This window comes from Lynx rufus, unplaced genomic scaffold, assembly GCF_022079265.1.
Source record: "Lynx rufus isolate CCGP_SWC_20201006 ecotype Redwood Valley unplaced genomic scaffold, mLynRuf1.p SCAF_6, whole genome shotgun sequence".
NCBI lineage: Eukaryota > Metazoa > Chordata > Mammalia > Carnivora > Felidae > Lynx > Lynx rufus.
In genome coordinates, this window is record NW_025814878.1 from 108,447,278 (window position 1) to 108,464,484 (window position 17,207).

The 17,207-nt window shown below is 44.6% G+C and overlaps 1 protein-coding gene across 1 annotated transcript in view; it reads left to right on the forward strand.

Annotated features, from left to right (window-relative positions):
- Positions 1-17,207, forward strand: part of KIF6 (kinesin family member 6) — a 380,232-nt gene that overhangs the window by 294,076 nt on the left and 68,949 nt on the right. The window contains exon 15 of the mRNA XM_047103038.1: positions 5,729-5,784. Coding sequence (XP_046958994.1) covers positions 5,729-5,784 — 56 coding nt within the window. The remainder of the gene's footprint in view (positions 1-5,728; positions 5,785-17,207) is intronic.

Consider the following 17,207-nt stretch of genomic DNA (forward strand, 5'->3'; position numbering starts at 1 on the left):
CAGCAGGCTTCTCTAGACTCAGGGAAGGAATAGCTCCATGAAGATGGGAAGGGACCACCATCTTGATGGGAAACAAGATGGAATAAGAAAAAGAAATATTGTTGTTTTTTTGTTTTGTTTTGTTTTGTTTTGTTTTTTTAAAGCCTAAGGGAAATGAAAGGTGGATCTTCATGGCAACGTGCCAGAGGCAGCCAAAGTACCATGTCAGGGACAGGTCTACAGAGGAGGGAAATGGCATAGATGCAGGCCCATTCTTCCTTTCTGGCAGGGAAGAGTGTTGGATGTTCACTCTGTGAATAATCAACATATTAAGTTAATTGCCCTAGACAAGAAAACTAGGAAAGGTGTCATAGGAACCCCTTGTCCTCCAGTGGCATATTTTCCACACTGACCTGAAGAAACCAGCCCAGCTGACGTGACAGACAATAGACAGTGGAGGCTCATGGAGACCGAGTGGCTTATGAACACCAGCTCCTCCCCTTAGCCCATAAGTTAAAGCAGCTACTGCCCATGGTCCCCAGCAAATTATCTGTGGTTCTGACTGCCTGGGGCAGAGCCAGGTGCCAGGCCTCCTCAGCTGCTCCCCCAGCAATGATGTATGTGTGTCTGACACACACCAAGGGCAGGATGGAATTCTTCCAGGAGCTGGTCTTGGAAGTTACATAAGATTGTACCTCAACCCCTATCCTTTTCATTCCCCCTAAAGATGAGAAACTTAGCAACTGTCTTAGGTGTCCTTGACCATGGACTTGAAAGGATCCCTTCTCTGACCCTTTGATTTGCTGAGAAGATGATACCCATCATTACTGTCTGTAGTTGCTGCTTCCAATATGCAATCCCACCTCACAGTCGATCCCGCAACAGGGGGGTGCCTACACTGCCAGGCAGTGGTCCTAATTCAGTTACAAAGGACGTTTGTATGCATGTACTTCCCACATCAAGCCATCCCTGAGAGGTATCTCATCCTAATCTTGCAAACAAGAAACTTGAGATCCAGCAGGGCATTCGAGTCCTAGTCTCTGATCCCCAGCCCAGTGCTCTCCACATTGCACACAGTGCCTGTGTGTGACGTGTTGCTCACATGCTGCTCCTTGTATTTTACCGCTAGGTCTAGAGTGCTTACTAAGTATGTGCCCTGTTCTACGCTCCAGAGATAGAAGTATGTGTTAAATAGATGTGATCACTATCCTCGGGGAGCTTACAATATTGAAAAAGGGAACAAAACAAGCAAACAGGCAATTCTGATCCAGTGCACCTGTGATGACAGAAGTTCAAGGTGCTGTGGAACATGTGGGGTGACATTGTTGCAGACTTGCATGGCCCTCAAAAGCCGTCCAGAGGAAGAGACGTCTCCAGCAAAACTGCGTGATTAGGCAGACACTAGCCAGATGAAGAGAGACGTTCCAAGCAAAGGGAGGAGCCCTGAGGTGAGCCCATGTGACACTTGATGGAACTGAGGCCATTTGGACCAGCCTAGGAAGGCAAGGGGATGTGAAAGAAGATTCTGGAAGCGTCCTCACCAACCTGAGCATGAAGAGTCTAGTTAACGCTGTTAAGGAATTTGGATTTTGTCCTGAGATCACTGGGGAGCCCTTGAAGAGTTGTAAGCAGGACAAACAATAACAAGGTCAGGCTTGCATTTAAGAAGACTCACTCAGGCTTAAATGTGGGAAATGACCGGAAGGCACGTAGTATGAATGTAGGGAACCACACAAGCCTGTGGAGGTAATATGGTGATGTGATCACCCCTTCTCTGAGGCAGGGAGAGTAGGAATGAAGCTGGATGGAATACTGTGGGGAATAGATGGGAATGGGTGGGACTCCGGGATTGTGTGAAGGTGCTTATAGAGGTGGGGGGGGGTAGCGCAGGGGGTGCAGGTCCCTGGCCAGGAGCCCTTGGGTGAGTGTCAGTACTCAGCAGTGAGATGAGGAAAGGTGGGAGGAAGGGAAGGGGTTTTCGTTGGGGGTGATCAGTTCCTAGAATGCATTTGTCAGGAAATAAAGCAGGCTGGGGTGCAGATATGGGAGCTGTCTGTGGGAATGATAAGAGAAGACACTGGTGTGGTAGAGTGCCCTGGGAGAAGAGGTAACGTGGGGAGAGGGTCAAGACAAAACCCTGACAATTCCCAGCATCTAAGTAACAGCTGCGGAAGAGGACAGAGAAGGAGCAGCCGGGGGCTGATGGCTGACATGGAAGCCAGGAAGGAGAATGGTTTGTACGCTGCGGACAGTGTCCAGCACGGTGCCAGGCGCATGGTGGCTGCTGTGGGATTGGTGAAGGCTGGGCGTCACGGGAAGCCAGGCTTGCGAAACAGCAGTCAGAGGACTGCATTCCTTCCCCTTCCAAGCCCAGGCCTTGCCCCGAGGTAGAGATTTTTCTACACAGCAAACAGAACAGCCTGCCAGCCTCCACACTGGAACGGCCCCCAGCGACGCTGCCCTTGCACAATGGACCGTGCAGCCAGCGACTCCCGGATAGGAATGCCTCCAGCCAGGAGGAGGAGACCCTCAGGGGCTCACAGGTTGAGTCACCGAGCCTTCTCCCTGGCCCTGCCCAAGGCACAGCCTCCCTGACATAGGCCAGGCCTCCTCTCCAGTGAACAGGAGCTTAGGATGTTGTCCAGAGGTGCAGCGTGCCCTGGGGAAGGTCAGCACAGCTCCAGCCGCCTTGGACACAGGCTGGTTCCCTGAGCCACATCATTAACGGGAATGTGCCTCTTTGGGGTCAGGAGGGAGTCAGGAGCTCCTCTTCCTGCTGATCAGCATTTAGTCTGGGGCCAGAGGAAAGGGAGGCAGTGGGGCTGTGGGAGGCTTGGGCTGAGAAGGTGTGGAGATGCGGGTGGGCAAGGAAGAACTTGGCAGAAATGGGGGGTCACCTTCTTTCTCATCTCTCTTGCCTCTCGTGTACTCCCCCCACCCCCGCTTCTTCTCAGGGTTGGGCTTTCTTAGTCAAGAGTTTGTCTTGACAACTGGAGATCAGGAACACATGTGGGTGGGTGGGGTGGCCTGGAGCAGTGACAACTGCAGAGTGGAGGGAAAATGGCCTCATGCAGACAGGACAGCCCTCAGCCCACACCTCTTCAGTGGGAAAGTCCTTATTAGCTCTGCGCTGGGCTGCAGGGGAGAGACTGGAACAGCTCGTGGCTTCCCCCACAGTGTCTGCCAAGCCCTGGCATAGGGCCGCTCTTTGGAGTGGGTTGACCACAGCACGAAGCAGCACCCCCCCCATGCCCTCCTGGACAAATGTGGGCACTGTCGAGGCCAGGGGGCTCCATCCCAGGCCCTTCAGGGCTCCTCTGAACAGCTGCTATGGAGATTGCCTGTTTGCCTGGATATCTTCCCCTTTTTCTACTCCCGTTTCCTCCAGAACTGACATGGATTTCATCAGCTTCCCAGCCCTCCTCTCGCATCTTCCTTATTCTCGACACTCTTCTAAATGGGTGAGTGAACTCTATGGAACAGGCACTAAGAGGAATCACTCACTGAGCAGTGAAGGATTATCAAACCCTGTGGAATTCTAGGAGCTGGGGATGGACACAGCCAACAGTCAAACAATTATAGGCCCTCCACTTGGCAGAATTTGAAGGATGAAAATAGCCTTCCTCTTCTGAGCAGCCTGGACCACACCTCAGATTCTGTCTGCCCAGTGGGCAGGCCAGTGCAAGCCTACAGGGCCCAGCACGGTGACTTCTATGAATGTTTGCTGACCCGAACTCCATCTGAATGGCATCAAAAGGGACTGCACTTCTCTCCAGAAGGTGACAGGCCCTAGCTGAAAAGAGCACATGCATAATCTATGATGAGCCTAAACACCCTAACAAGGGAGCTGGGGCGGAGTCCCAAGAAACCTAACATTGAGAGACAATTTAGTTCCCTTCCGTGGAAACTTCCTGTCTGCAGTCACAGGCCAAGCAGCCAGACTTGGAAAATAGCAGTGACATAATTCATACTTTTCCATCAAGCACAGAGCCGCCGTGGCACTCTAGCCTCTGCTTGCATTGTTCCCCGCCTTGAATGTCCTCTTCTTCCCACTTCCTCTAACAAAATCCTATGCAACCAAAATATTTACACACAAAATAACATGATATCTGGGATTTCCTAGGATCCAGGAAGACTTGCGGGGTGAGGAGAGAATGAGGAGAGAGGAGATAGTTAAAATCAAGTTGACCCAGTGTTGACAATTAATGTAGCATGATGGTGGGTAGCATCTATAAAAGCCAGGTCAATCCTACCTTGTACATTAAGCTTTCCTGACTACTCTCCACTCATAGACAGACCCCGCCATTGGCTTGGCCAGTGTTATCCACAATAGCATAATGATTTACTGTAGCCACATATTGCAGATTTGTTTCATAGACTTTCCGTTGCCCCCTAAATTTCATTGCAGAAAGGAAAAGAAGGGAAAGACTGACATTTCTTAAGGGTCCGCCATGTACTGGGGACCAGACTGCATATTTCTCACATAGGCCAGCCATGTCCTATACCACTTTCCCAGCACAAAGTCGGGCTCTCAGTGGCATCTCATGCATATTTGTTGGAAAATATATAGGAACCATTAAGTAAAACATCACAACCACCTGGTAGACTAGTAGACAGCCATCAAAGATAATGGACAAGTTTCTAATATCAGGAGGAAGGACTTATATTATACTGCTAAGTGAAAAATAACCAAAGCACAAAATCATATACATGGTATGATCTTAACTATATCAAAACTGAGTATAAAGAAGACTGGGTGGAGGGGCACGTGTGTGGTTCAATCGGCTGGGCGTCCAACTTCGGCTCAGGTCATGAACTCATGGTTCTTGAGTTCGAACCCTACATCAGGCGTTGTGCTGACAGCTCAGATCCTGGAGCCTGCTTCAGATTCTCTGTCTCCCTCTCTCTCTCTGCCCCTAACCCTCTCTCTCTCTCTCTCTCAAAAATAAATAAACATTAAAAAATATTTTTTTTAACTGGCTGGAGCTCAAAATGTGCTAATTTCTGGGTAGGGGCTATTAGGGATTTTTTTCTTCTTTTCATATTTTCAAAAGCTGATTAAACATCACATATAACAGGAGTCAGAAACCTTTCTCTGTAAAGGACCAGCTAGTAAATATTTTTAGCTTTGCAGGCTGTACAGTCTTTGTCACATCTACTCAACTCTGCCAGTGCAACATGAAGTCATCCACAGACAATATATAAATGAATGCTGGTGGCTGTGTTCCAGTACAACTTTATTTACAGAAATAGGCGGTAGGCTGGATGTGTCTCGTGACCAGCTATAGTTTTGCCAGCCTCTGATCTATTACTTTACACTCAGAAAAAAAAATGTTATTTAAGTTATAGTAAGTATGCATTCTCGACTACAACTATAGGATCTTGGTACTATGATGAATAGAACACAGCAGCATACAAAAGTCTTACAGCCATGCTTTATTCTGGTTCCCTTGCATCATAAAACACTCAAAATTGCAAGTCATAAATTACAGAATATGAAAATGAAAGTTCCGTGGTGGATAGAGAAGTAAAAATTCATGATACCAGTAATTAATATGAATTTTATCTCTATTTTTAATGCTAATATATATCATTTATTTAAATTCTATTTTATATCTTTCCATAACATTTTAAATTATTTTAGAGAGTTCTCTGGAATCTATTATTTTTAAAGTATAATTTGAAATGAACAGAAAAAGTTAAATTCTTTTTTTTTTTTTTTTTTTTTTTTTTTTTTTGTCCTCTCCAGATTTTCTGAAGCAAAGGCCCTGGGAGAAAGTATAAATGAAACAAGAAGTAAAATTGGTAAGCAGATGATATTGTGTAAGCCTCTTTCACAGACCATTTTCCTGGTGAAAATCAGGTCATGATGTGCCTCCAAATAACCATGAAGCCTAGCTTCAAGAGACCCCTGCCAAGGAAGCCGCTCTGAAAGTGCCTTTCCTTGGAAGTTTGTCATCTCTCCTACCATCCATCAGGAAAAGTGTTTTCTTTCATCTTGAACTTGAATGTTTCATCCTCATGCAGGCCTGAGCTCTAGCATCCCAATGAGAAAGTTTTGCTTTTCCCTAGTGTTCCTTAACAATAGCTCAACTAGTCATAATGGCAAGATTACAGTAATGTTTTGTATTTTCAAGTGCTGTGAAACACTTTTACACCCCTTGCCCCAAGCTTAGACTTAGTGTTTTTGGCACAGGTGTGCATTTTTCGGCACCATTCAGTAAGCCAGTAGGAAGAGGAGAAGGAAAATGAGTCTCTGTGCCTTCCCAGGACACAAGCAGTCCAGCAGGGCTCCCCACTTAGGTGAGAATTCCCGGAAAGATGAGGTTATGGCAGGAGGCAAACTCAATAAAAGTGTGCCCTGTATTTTTATCAAAGTGATAGGAAAATATTTCCTTCATCCCAAGCTAGAAGATACCCAAGGACCCATCTCCCTGGCTGAGACAGCTTTGGAGAGGGACCCCTTGTGCCTTTGCCTCCTGCTTGAGAAAGCAGAAGTTACCTCCCTGATCACAGCTGACTTCCTGCATCTCTCTTGTCTCCACCTCCCTTCCCCCATAAGTGAGGACAGAAGCTGCCGTGAGTGTCCCCTTTGGCTTTTCCTACAGAATATGGAAAATTACAATGGCCTTGGGCACTCAGTCACCAAACAGGAGGCTTATGTTCTCCTCTACAACCTGAGGCAGCCAGGCCCTGAGCCATGCCCAGCACCATGCAGAAAATCTCTAGAGTCTCAGGAGTTCTCAACCTAAGTTCTAGGAACTAGGATGGGGGAGGGAGATGAGGCGGAATGAGCCTTTGCTTTCACCAAACTCTAACTGCAATTTAGCTATACTTTCAGTGACAGTGATGTTGTAGGCAGCCAAGCCCAGTAGGACCAGCAACACCTACTACCAGTAGAATTGCAGTGTGGCAGATATCATAAAATATCTTTTATGCTCATCAGTACTTCAAAATTATGGTAGTTATTAGACTCACCATTAGATCTTTTAATTCCATGCATTTATATAAAAGCATATCATATTGATATTTTTGTATCACAAAAATTTAAAAAATTTTGATAACTATTTCAGGTATAACTGGTTTCTCTTAAAATCCAAAGTTTTTTATTTTATGCACCCTAAAAATTATCATTCTGAAAGAGGGTCCATAGCTTCATCAGACTGCCAGAAGGATCCCTGGCAAGAAAAAAAGGTTACACACTTCTTTCTTGACCTGGATTCCCAAATGCCTGAAACTACATGAAAAAACTGGGCATTAAGCGTACATACATTTTTCTGGAGAAAATATCCCTAGTTTATCTGATTCTCAGAGGGGTCAGTGGCCAAAACAATAAGGAAATTGGTTCTAGATAAGTGCCCCTCAACAGGGCCAGGACTTCAAGCAAAGCAGACCCTGCTGGGGCACAGCCTGGTCCCAGAAGCAGGGCTCTGCTGGCCCACCCAGCTGGGTGGCCTGAAAGGAAGGGAGGGGGATCAGGCCTCAGCATATCCAGGGCCAACTCGTCAGTCTTGTGGGACTCAAAGAACCCAGTGGTCTGTTTTCATCCCTGGAGACATAAGAGGGAAAGACCTTTTATAAACTGCTTCTTCCCCCAAAAGTAATACAAAGTTTTGCTCTTGAAAAATATCTAACTCACTAAACCAAAGTAAAACCAAAGTGTTCATTCCAACACTAATGAAATAGACTCATGATGAAAGACACCAATGACCTACACTAATATAATTTTTCACTCTGAGTACAGGTTGTTATCACAAATAATTCTGCATTCTCCATAATTTTGGTCCAGTATCATATGTTCATGGATCCAGTTTTCCTCTCAAGAGGAGGCAAGTCAGAGGCTGCCCTATGGCTGTAATTCATCTCTCAGAGAGGATGATCTGGACACACAAAGGGTCCAGATATGCTAGCAGAAACCTTGGGCAAGTGGACCTTTGTTTTTTTTTTCTGGATCATAACAAGCAGAGCTCATACCAATGTTGAGATTCAAGTATTCACTGCTACCAATAAAGTGGTAGTTTAGTGGTCCTAATAAAGCCAGTGTCACTCTTACTTTACTTTATGCAAAGAGCAGACTAAGACCCATCCCCTGGCCACCCAAATTCCAAATGTGTTCTTGATCCAAGGGGGCCCCAGTGAGTAGATCACTGAGACTCAGCCTCATTACTGAACCAGCTCTCATGGTGCTTAACCCCAAAAGTAGCCCACCATGGGGTCATTACTACATGTTCTGACAAGGTTAAGATTAAGGAAGTATAACGTGGAACTTGTACACACATTTAAATTTAAAATCTCCAAGGCAGTATTGAAGGAAACGTTTCAGGATATTAATGACCTTTCTAAGTGCACTTTTCCTAGGGAGAAATTAAATCAAGTGGAGTTTTCAGTCCCCAGTGACTGGAATCTTAGACTTAGTGAATGTAAGAGTCAGGAGGTGGGAGCTTGGCACAGATGTACCATCACATGTGTGGGATGGTGACTCAGCTCCACGCCCAAACTGTGCCACATCCTGCTTCTGGACCCCAGGGCAGGAATGGGATGCTGTGGAGTGCACATGGAATTGGCCTGCAGAGAGGAAATGAAAGCTGTATTTGTGAACTACAGATCGACCAGCCCACGTGTCACGTTTAGGTTGTCTTCCTGGGTAATCTGGTTTTCTCTGACATTGTGATCAAGAACTACCACTCAAGTTTCATCATCAAAATTCTTGGAGGCTAGCAATTCAGCTGTAAACACATAATATCCAATTTTTACATGGCGTAAGTCAACCAAAACCTCCATATTATTTCCTTTTCTTATAATAAGCCACCCCAAACTAGGTAGATACACTCTTGCCACCAAGTCCTTTTCTGTCCTTCTCTGTACACCATTTGCATCAATTCTGATGTTGAATCAGTTGAAATCAGAAATGGAAGAAATAGCCAATTTAAGATCTCCCTGAAAAAAAGGTAGAGTCTTTGTTGGTGTAGGAGAGCTATCTTCACTGTATTTCCTTGTCCCATACACAAGAGCATTAGACTGCTTTTCATCACATGGGCTGTGCATTTAAACATTCACATACACCCTGCTTCCATTCATCCTATCTCTAAAAATGCTACTGAGCCCAAACTGTGGGGAAAGAATGAGACTGTGTTAGAAGCAGTGGCATCAACCAGGCCATTTCTCACTTACTAGAATTCTGGAATTCGTTCTTCTATGTCCGTGTTCTATGATTGGCAGCATTGTCTCTGGCAACAAGAAACAATAGAAGGGCTGTTCTTTGGCAGAAGTCCCACTTCGAGACCAGTCTAGGAACCAGCTGCTTTGGAGGCAGGTGAAAGAATTTGACTGGCACCTCTTGGCACCTCTTCGCACCTCTTCATCCTCTACTGACCTCTCCAGGCCTAAATGAAAACTAATGTCACCGGATGCTGCACAGAAGGGTTTTCACTAGTAAGCCAATCAGAAGTCAATTCAGAAATCATAGGAAATGTAATAGAAGTAGCTATAGCGGGAGGTAAGGGGGAAAACCAAACACTAGAAAACTAACAAAACACTCTGGAAGGTTTTTCTTGTACTACAAATTCAAAGGACCCCAACCCACCATTTGAACAACACTCTTAAAAAAAAACATTTCTCAGGGCACCTGAGTGGCTCAGTCAGTTAAGCACCTGACTTCAGCCCAGGTCATGATCTCACAACTTGTGGGTTCAAGCCCCAAGTCAGGCTCTGTGCTGACAGCTCAGAGCCTGGAGCCTGCTTCAGATTCTGTGTCTCCCTGTCTCTCTGCTCCTCCCCTGCTCTTTCTCTCTCTCTTTCAAACATAAATAAACATTTTAAAAAATTTTAAACATTTCTCTTATACATTTGGGCATTGGGAAAATCATTCCTCAGATCTGGGTCTCCATCAGCAGAACAAATAGGAAGATTTTCAGTTGTGTGCATTTTCTGTGCTTTGATCTTCTCTTGAGGTTTACTTCTAGACCTATTGGTGCATGTTGGCTTCTAGTATCTTATCTGGGAGTAGGGGAAAGATGACATCCAGGTCATTCTGCTAGATTCTGAAGACCTGAATTAAGTGTATTCTTTTGTTACTCATTGACACTAGCTCCGATTAACAACCACCCCAACAACAGCTTCCACCTTTTTTTTTTTTTTAATTTTTTTTTTCAACGTTTATTTATTTTTGGGACAGAGAGAGACAGAGCATGAACGGGGGAGGGGCAGAGAGAGAGGGAGACACAGAATCGGAAACAGGCTCCAGGCTCTGAGCCATCAGCCCAGAGCCCGACGCGGGGCTCGAACTCACGGACCGCGAGATCGTGACCTGGCTGAAGTCGGACGCTTAACCGACTGCGCCACCCAGGCGCCCCCCACCTTTTATTGAGCACTGACTGTGCTATGCCGAGAAGATGACATATGCTATCTCCTTTAATCCTTTCAAAGAACAGCCATTACCCATAAGGGGGGCAGGGGTATTACCATATATTGTATATTCTAGACCACAGTTTTTAGTCTTAACACCTCTGAAATCAAGATACATTTGGCCATCCCACCTGGCCATTTTTTTCACGTTTTGCAAACTTCTGGAATAAAGAAGAGTCTTAATATTGAGGTAGTCTAGAGTCTGTGAAATTCTAGTGAATTATCATTATTTTGTGGATTTTAAAAATTGGAGTTTCAGTGAGGTTGCCTGCTAAGTGACCAAGTTGGAATTAAATTCCATTTCTGTCCAACTTCAAAACTTTTATTTAACTTTTTAAAGTGTATTTATTTATTTATTTTAAGAAAGTGATAGCAGGGGAGGGGCAAAGAGAGAGGGAGAGAGAGAATCCCAAACAGGTTCTGCACTGTTAGCACAGACGCTGACATGGGGCTCAAACTCATGAACTCCAAGATCATGACCTGAGCCAAAACCAAGAGTCGAATGTTAATCAACTGCGTCACCCAGGCACTCCCCACTCAAAAACCTTTGAATACAGTTTCATATTTCCATAAATTCAGATTTCTCTGACTTTGAATTTTTCTTCCACATTTGAAATTTCACTCAGCTGTTACTCAGTTTTCCTGAATCTTTGGCCTTTATCCAGTGTGCCCAATGAAAGGTTCAAACAACACCCTAGCTCATGCACACACAGCCCAAGAAGATTAAAAGGGTCTTTGTAACATGATTAATGATAGGTCATCTAGTACATATTGGGGCTTAGTTGCAGGGGCCAGTGGGGTGAAACCCAGCCTTGCTCTCATTTCCATATGCACCATCCCAGGGTTACGTCTGCCCTTAGGAAGGGATGATTTTTTCTGGTTTGCAGAAAGATACACTGTGGACTTGAAGCAGCTCTGGTAGGATTCAGTGTCCCACATGGGTTTCAACCATCATCTTCAATGGTTCGGAAAATAGAATAGCAGGATTGTATTTTCAGGCTCCGTACAATTCCAACTGAGTGGGTTTAGAGATGCTTCAGAAAACATGAGAGAATTCAAATCATTAACTTAGATGAGGTTTAGTAGGAATGGGGGTCACGAAGCACTTACGCCTAAGTACCAAAACCCGCACCAATAAGGACTACAGAAAGCCCAATTAAGGGCAGGCATAGGAGTCATCAGTGACCACAAAATAAAAACGTGTTACCATAAAGTGGAAAAATACTATATTTTCAAAGCTAAGAAATGCAGAAGCCAAGACTCACTCTGCCCAGTATTTCCATATGCACATTGCCTTTTCTGTATGAGAAGAGAGATGGTTCAGAAAAAGCAGCTAAAGTAATGACTAAAAAGTTACAGAGTAGATTTTTGGCTTTATTAAACAATTCACCACATGTTTATTTTATAATTTTTTTAAGTTTATTTATTTATTTTGAGAGAGCTTGCGAGCAGGAGAGGGGCACAGAGAGAGGGAGAGAGAGAGATGTCTAAGCAGGCTCCGCAGAGCGCGGTGCGGGGCTCAAACTCAGGAACTGTGAGATCATGACCGGAGCCAAAATCAAGAGTCAGACGCTTAACCGACTGAGCCACCCAGGTGCCCCCACCACATGTTTATTTTAAATAACAAGCTCTGTGAATTCGAGTGTTCATGTGATTTTTTTAACACACTTATCAAAAAAATTCAGTTAATCTGTGCTCAGTTTGTATTGGCCAGTATGTTTGGCTATAAGCATAAAAGGAAATTTACTGTGTTGTGTAACCCAGAAGTCGAAGGAGTGCAGCTGGTTTCACATGTACCCTTCTCTCCCTCCTCCTCCTCCTCCTCGTCCTCGTCCTCCCCGTCCTCATCCTCCTCCTCCCCCTCCTCTTCCTCTCCTCCTCCTCTTTTTCCTTTTTCTCCTCCTCTCCCTACCCCTCCTTCCATCTCTCAGTGCTACTTGACTAAGTTCCCTGACGGCCTCACCCCATTTAGTGACAAAGTACCTCTGAGAGCTCTCAGTTTACATGGTCTGTGGAATTCATAATCCCAGTAAATGGGATCTTTCCCCACAAGGCTGGCAAAAGTCCCTGAAGGGAGGATGCTTAGCCTGGCTTAAGCCATGTGCCCATCTCTAAAGCAATCCCTCTGTCCAAGGGGAATGAAACACTTTGGCTGGGCCTAGATGCTGTGCCCATTCCTCAGGCTGGGGCTTAATCTGCCGCCTGCACCACATAAACTGAACCCAATTGAAGAGTTATCTTTCCAAAGGGAGAAATGCAGGGCACCCAACAACCACGTTCATTACAGACCTTTTCAGAAATTTGTCTGTGGGTTGAAACAAAAAGATATCTGTAAAGGAATGAATTGGAGGTCCTATGAGAAAAGATAACAGTTAAAGTAATTTATCCTACAAAACAGAAAGCTGTGCATGGGGAACTTAAAAACTGGTTTTAAGTTTTGGGTGCTTCTGCTATAATGGAAGAAATGCACAATTACATTCTAAAAAATAATAGGGATAGTAAGAAAATTGAGATTGGGAAACTCTCTCAAAACCCATGCAACTCTATAACTGTAGCTCTAACAAAACCCAATTACAATCCTAATTTAAAAAAATGATATAAATAGGAAGAAATGTTAAATTCCTAACACATACAGGGAAACACTCTCTAAAACATCAGATTTTGGGGGCACCTGGGTGGCTCAGTCCATTAAGCATGTGACTTTGGCCAAGGTCACGGTCTCAACGGTTCCTGAATTCAAGGTTCTCTGCTGTCAGCACTGAACCTGCTTTGGATCCTCTGTCTCCCTCTCTCTGTGCCCCTCCCCCACTCATGGGAAAAAAACATTAAAAAAGAAAACATCAAATATTTTTTTTGCTAATTTGAGGCTTCGTGATAGAAGAGTGCATAAGGAAGTGTTGAGGCGCTGAGTTACAGAAATGCGAATAACACGCTCAAGGATGAGAAGAGCCATACAATAAACCCCTTTCTTCTACCCAGGAGCACTGGCCACACTGGACCAAGAGAAGGAATGTGGGGAGAAGGGGACTGTGTACAGCCCTCTGCTTCTCTCTACAGCCAACTGGGCTCAGCTCTGCAAGCTGACATTATATTTGGTGACTTCTTCTTGGGGGTGCAAAACTTTAACTTACTAGAGAAAATATCCTTTGTGAGCAAATGCAGCTGCCGCATGACACTGGTTTCTGCCAAGGGAACACATTTATAAGCAGACTGACTGTATATGATGTGATGTCATGCACAGTGACCGATAAATTGTAATTCATCTTTAAAGAGACTCGAAAAGGAAAAAATAGTTTTCAGGTGTATTGAAAATACTGCTAATCACATGCAAAAACATTGTGTCCAAAAGGTAATTAAATGGAAAGGGACCCTAGGAATCTTTCAAAGCAGGATTGATAGGCATCTCTGTGAGATAACTCTTGGCATCTAGAAACAAAAAGAGCAAAGCTGAGTTCTCAAGGTCCCTTCTGTCACAATTTGGAGCATTAAAACTCCAAGACATGCAGTTATCTGAGTGACAGCCCATAACCAGTATGTATGATGGCTTCACGGAATTGATTGAATGCTTTGCTGTCAGAGTTTGGAGATCAAACAAACAAAAAATGATTTGAGCAAGTCAGAAGGCTGTAGAGTGTATTAAATGACAAGAGGTGACACTAATAATTGTCATGTATAAGAAGGAAGCCATTATTTGTTTGGACTGACAGCCAAAAAAGATGGATGGCTGCTTTCCCAGAGTCCTGACAAGGTGGTCTCACCTTGGTAAATGAACCAGGGTCCAGGATCTGGCTCTGTCTGGATGGATTCAGGAAAAAACATGCCAGTCAAACTCACTGTAAACCAGAGAAGCAATATTTAAATTTATCATGGAGGATGTTCCTTTATAGACAGGAACTCTTTTTCCCTTTAAATGCATTTATTTATTTTTGAGAGAGAGAGAGCGCACTAGCAGAGGAGAGGAAGAGAGAGAGAGGAGAGAGAGAATCTCAAGCAGGCTCCGCATTGTCAGCACAGAGCCCAATGCAGGGCTTGATCTTACAAACCATGAGATCATGACCTAAGCTGAATCAAGACTCAGAAACTTAACCAACTGAGCCACCCCTCTAGATAGGAACTCTTAAACTGCCTCCATCTGGGGCATCTTCTCTTAAGAAACAAAATAGATTAGTTATTGGAAGGTTGGCAAATAGGCATCCCTAAGCACAAAGAGAATCACAACGAAGAAAAGAGCTTTGAAAGATAGGTTCTCACAGCAGTGCCAAAGCCTTATAGGGTGTCCATTGCCCACAGGAGCAAATATCCCTGCAGCCATTACAGTTGGTCTCCAGGATGACCAGCCCCCTTCTGTGCATTATAGCCTTTTCTTCACAAACGATAAGATACCATTCATTAGGTTTCTACTTACCGTAATGATTTCCCATTCCTGCCTCTCAGTGATGAAGCCCACATCACTTTGAATAGTGTTTTAGGTCATAGAAATAATCACATTTAGTTTGGCTCTTTCTATTTTCAGAAATAGAAACCCAGTTGAGCTACCTCAGGCTTAGGATGCAAAACTCTCATCAATATACAGTGACGATATCTGAGACCCCTCAAGCTGAAATGAGAGCCAGAGCCAGGACCCAGGGGACCATCAGGAGTCACGGTGTCTCCAAAGCCCAGGGCCCCTTCCTCCTGCCTCCCTCAGGGCCTCTGGCCCCCTCTGTGCATGCTTGCTCTTGTAAGCTGCTCATCCTGCTGAGCCTAGGACCCCCTTGCCCATGCCTTTGGTTTGCTCTGGCCCCAGCTATTCCTGAAAGCATCCTTTAACTCTGTGTCCTCAAGGTTAATGAGCTACTTATTTGCTTATTTCTGAGCTCAAAGTTACAAGAAAGAAAACTGGAGTGACCCAATATATCTTTTCTAGGCCACAAGGACAGCAGCTGCTGGCCAGCTTAAGAATGTGCTGTCTTTAGGTCAGAAACCTACCCCTGATTCAGGCAGGCAGGGAGGAACAGAGGTCTTGTGTTTCAGAAAGTGGCCACCTGAGCAGCAGTGTGACAGGAGGGGTTTCTCTTTTAAAAGGAGGATGGGTAGAACAGGTGCAGTGATTGACATCCTGTATCCCCTTGGCTTTATCTCACAGAGAGCTGTGTTAAGATTTTTGCTAGTTCCAACTCTTATAAGGTTATATCAATTCCTTTATTTCCAGTTTCTAAAGAAAGCAGTGTGCCATTTTGCCTGTGTTTTACCAACAGAAACAGTGACTAATCTTTGTAAAGTGTGTTATAATATTTAGGGTTTTATTTTGTTATTTTTATGTAGTCAAAGCCACTGATCTTTCCTTTTATGACTTCCTTCATTGCTTTTGTACTTGGAAAGGGTCATTGGAACAATGATAACGATGAGTTGTTCATTCCCGAGTATTTGTTTAAAGCTTTCTAAATTTTCTTATAGTTTTTATTGTCTATTTTTCATACTGAACTCAATTAGGATTTATTGTGGAATATGGCATCAGCTGAGGCTGTAAGTTGAATCTTTTGCAAAGAGCCAATTTTCCCAACACCTATTTGGTTTAATGAAATGCCTTAGAATAAAATTTCTTCCCTTCATAGAAGAGTCATTTCAGATTTTCAGAAGGCAGCTAATGCATCTAATCTCATCATAGCTGCGATGTACATCCTGGACATGATAATTTCCGTACAAGTATTTCAGAAATAACTTTGCCAGCAGATACTGTTATCTGGATATCAGAAGAACCCTGCAGAAAAGTACCAACTTTTATGTAAACCCGGAAGCTAATGGATGAGGAATAACAGATGCATGTCTGTAAGTGGGTGGTCCCGGCAGGCTGAGGGCCCTCTCCACACTCTGTGAAGGGAAGGAGACGGTCTTGTCTTTCGACACAGCAGCATGAGCTGGTTCACCTTCCTGATCCACCAGGGAAAGATAGATGGTACTGTGTTGTTTCACCTCTAAGGAGGAAAAGCATATTTCATTATCTTATACTGATTCAAAAGGAGGAATCACACTGTAGCTGGGGTAGAAGTGGATAGGGGCTTTGTCAATGAGGCTGCGCAGGGAAGAGCTGAAAATAGCAGAGAGTTTGCTGTGTCTACTGTCAACGACCCCGAAAATGCTGATGAGTTCCCTGCTGAAAACCAGCGATAGCTTTCAAAAGCAGAGGACACACAAGGGTGTGAATATCCCTCTCCCACAATGGTCATTCCGTTCAGGGTGGAGACAGTCTGGGTTTGCTTTTGGCTTCATGTAGTAACCCAACCCTGTGGGCCAGCCCCACTCCCTAACAGTCTGACCACAAGTTACCTGATGGGGACCAACAATTGCATGTGCAGCTCCAGGCAAGATGTGCCCGTTAAAGCACAGACCTGCAGAGGAGGGGGGATCAGAGACATCTGCCATGCAGAGACAAGCACAGACTCTGGGCCAGCAAGAGTCAAAGAGGTGGAGTCCTCACTATAATAATAATAATAATAACTAACTTTGGTAGAGATACTATTTTTGTCCTGTTAATATAGATAAGAAGCCGAGGCCTGGGGAAGTTACTAAATATGCTGAACAGTACACCACTAGCAAAGGGTAAAGCCCAGGCTGGAACCAGTTTCTGTTGCGCTCCAAGGTCAATGCCCTTGGATGGCAGGAGAATTCACAACTCAACTAAGTAGGTGTTAGGACCCTGCTGTGTAAGTGCCTGGGAAGGTCACGTGTTCTGTCTGAGTCCAAGATGATGATAAAAAGAAGGAAAAGGAGCCAGTGAAGAAAGCCTTTACCCGTCTCTTTACTTCCAGCAATGTAATAAAGGTAGGAGGCCGAGAGGTTGGCAG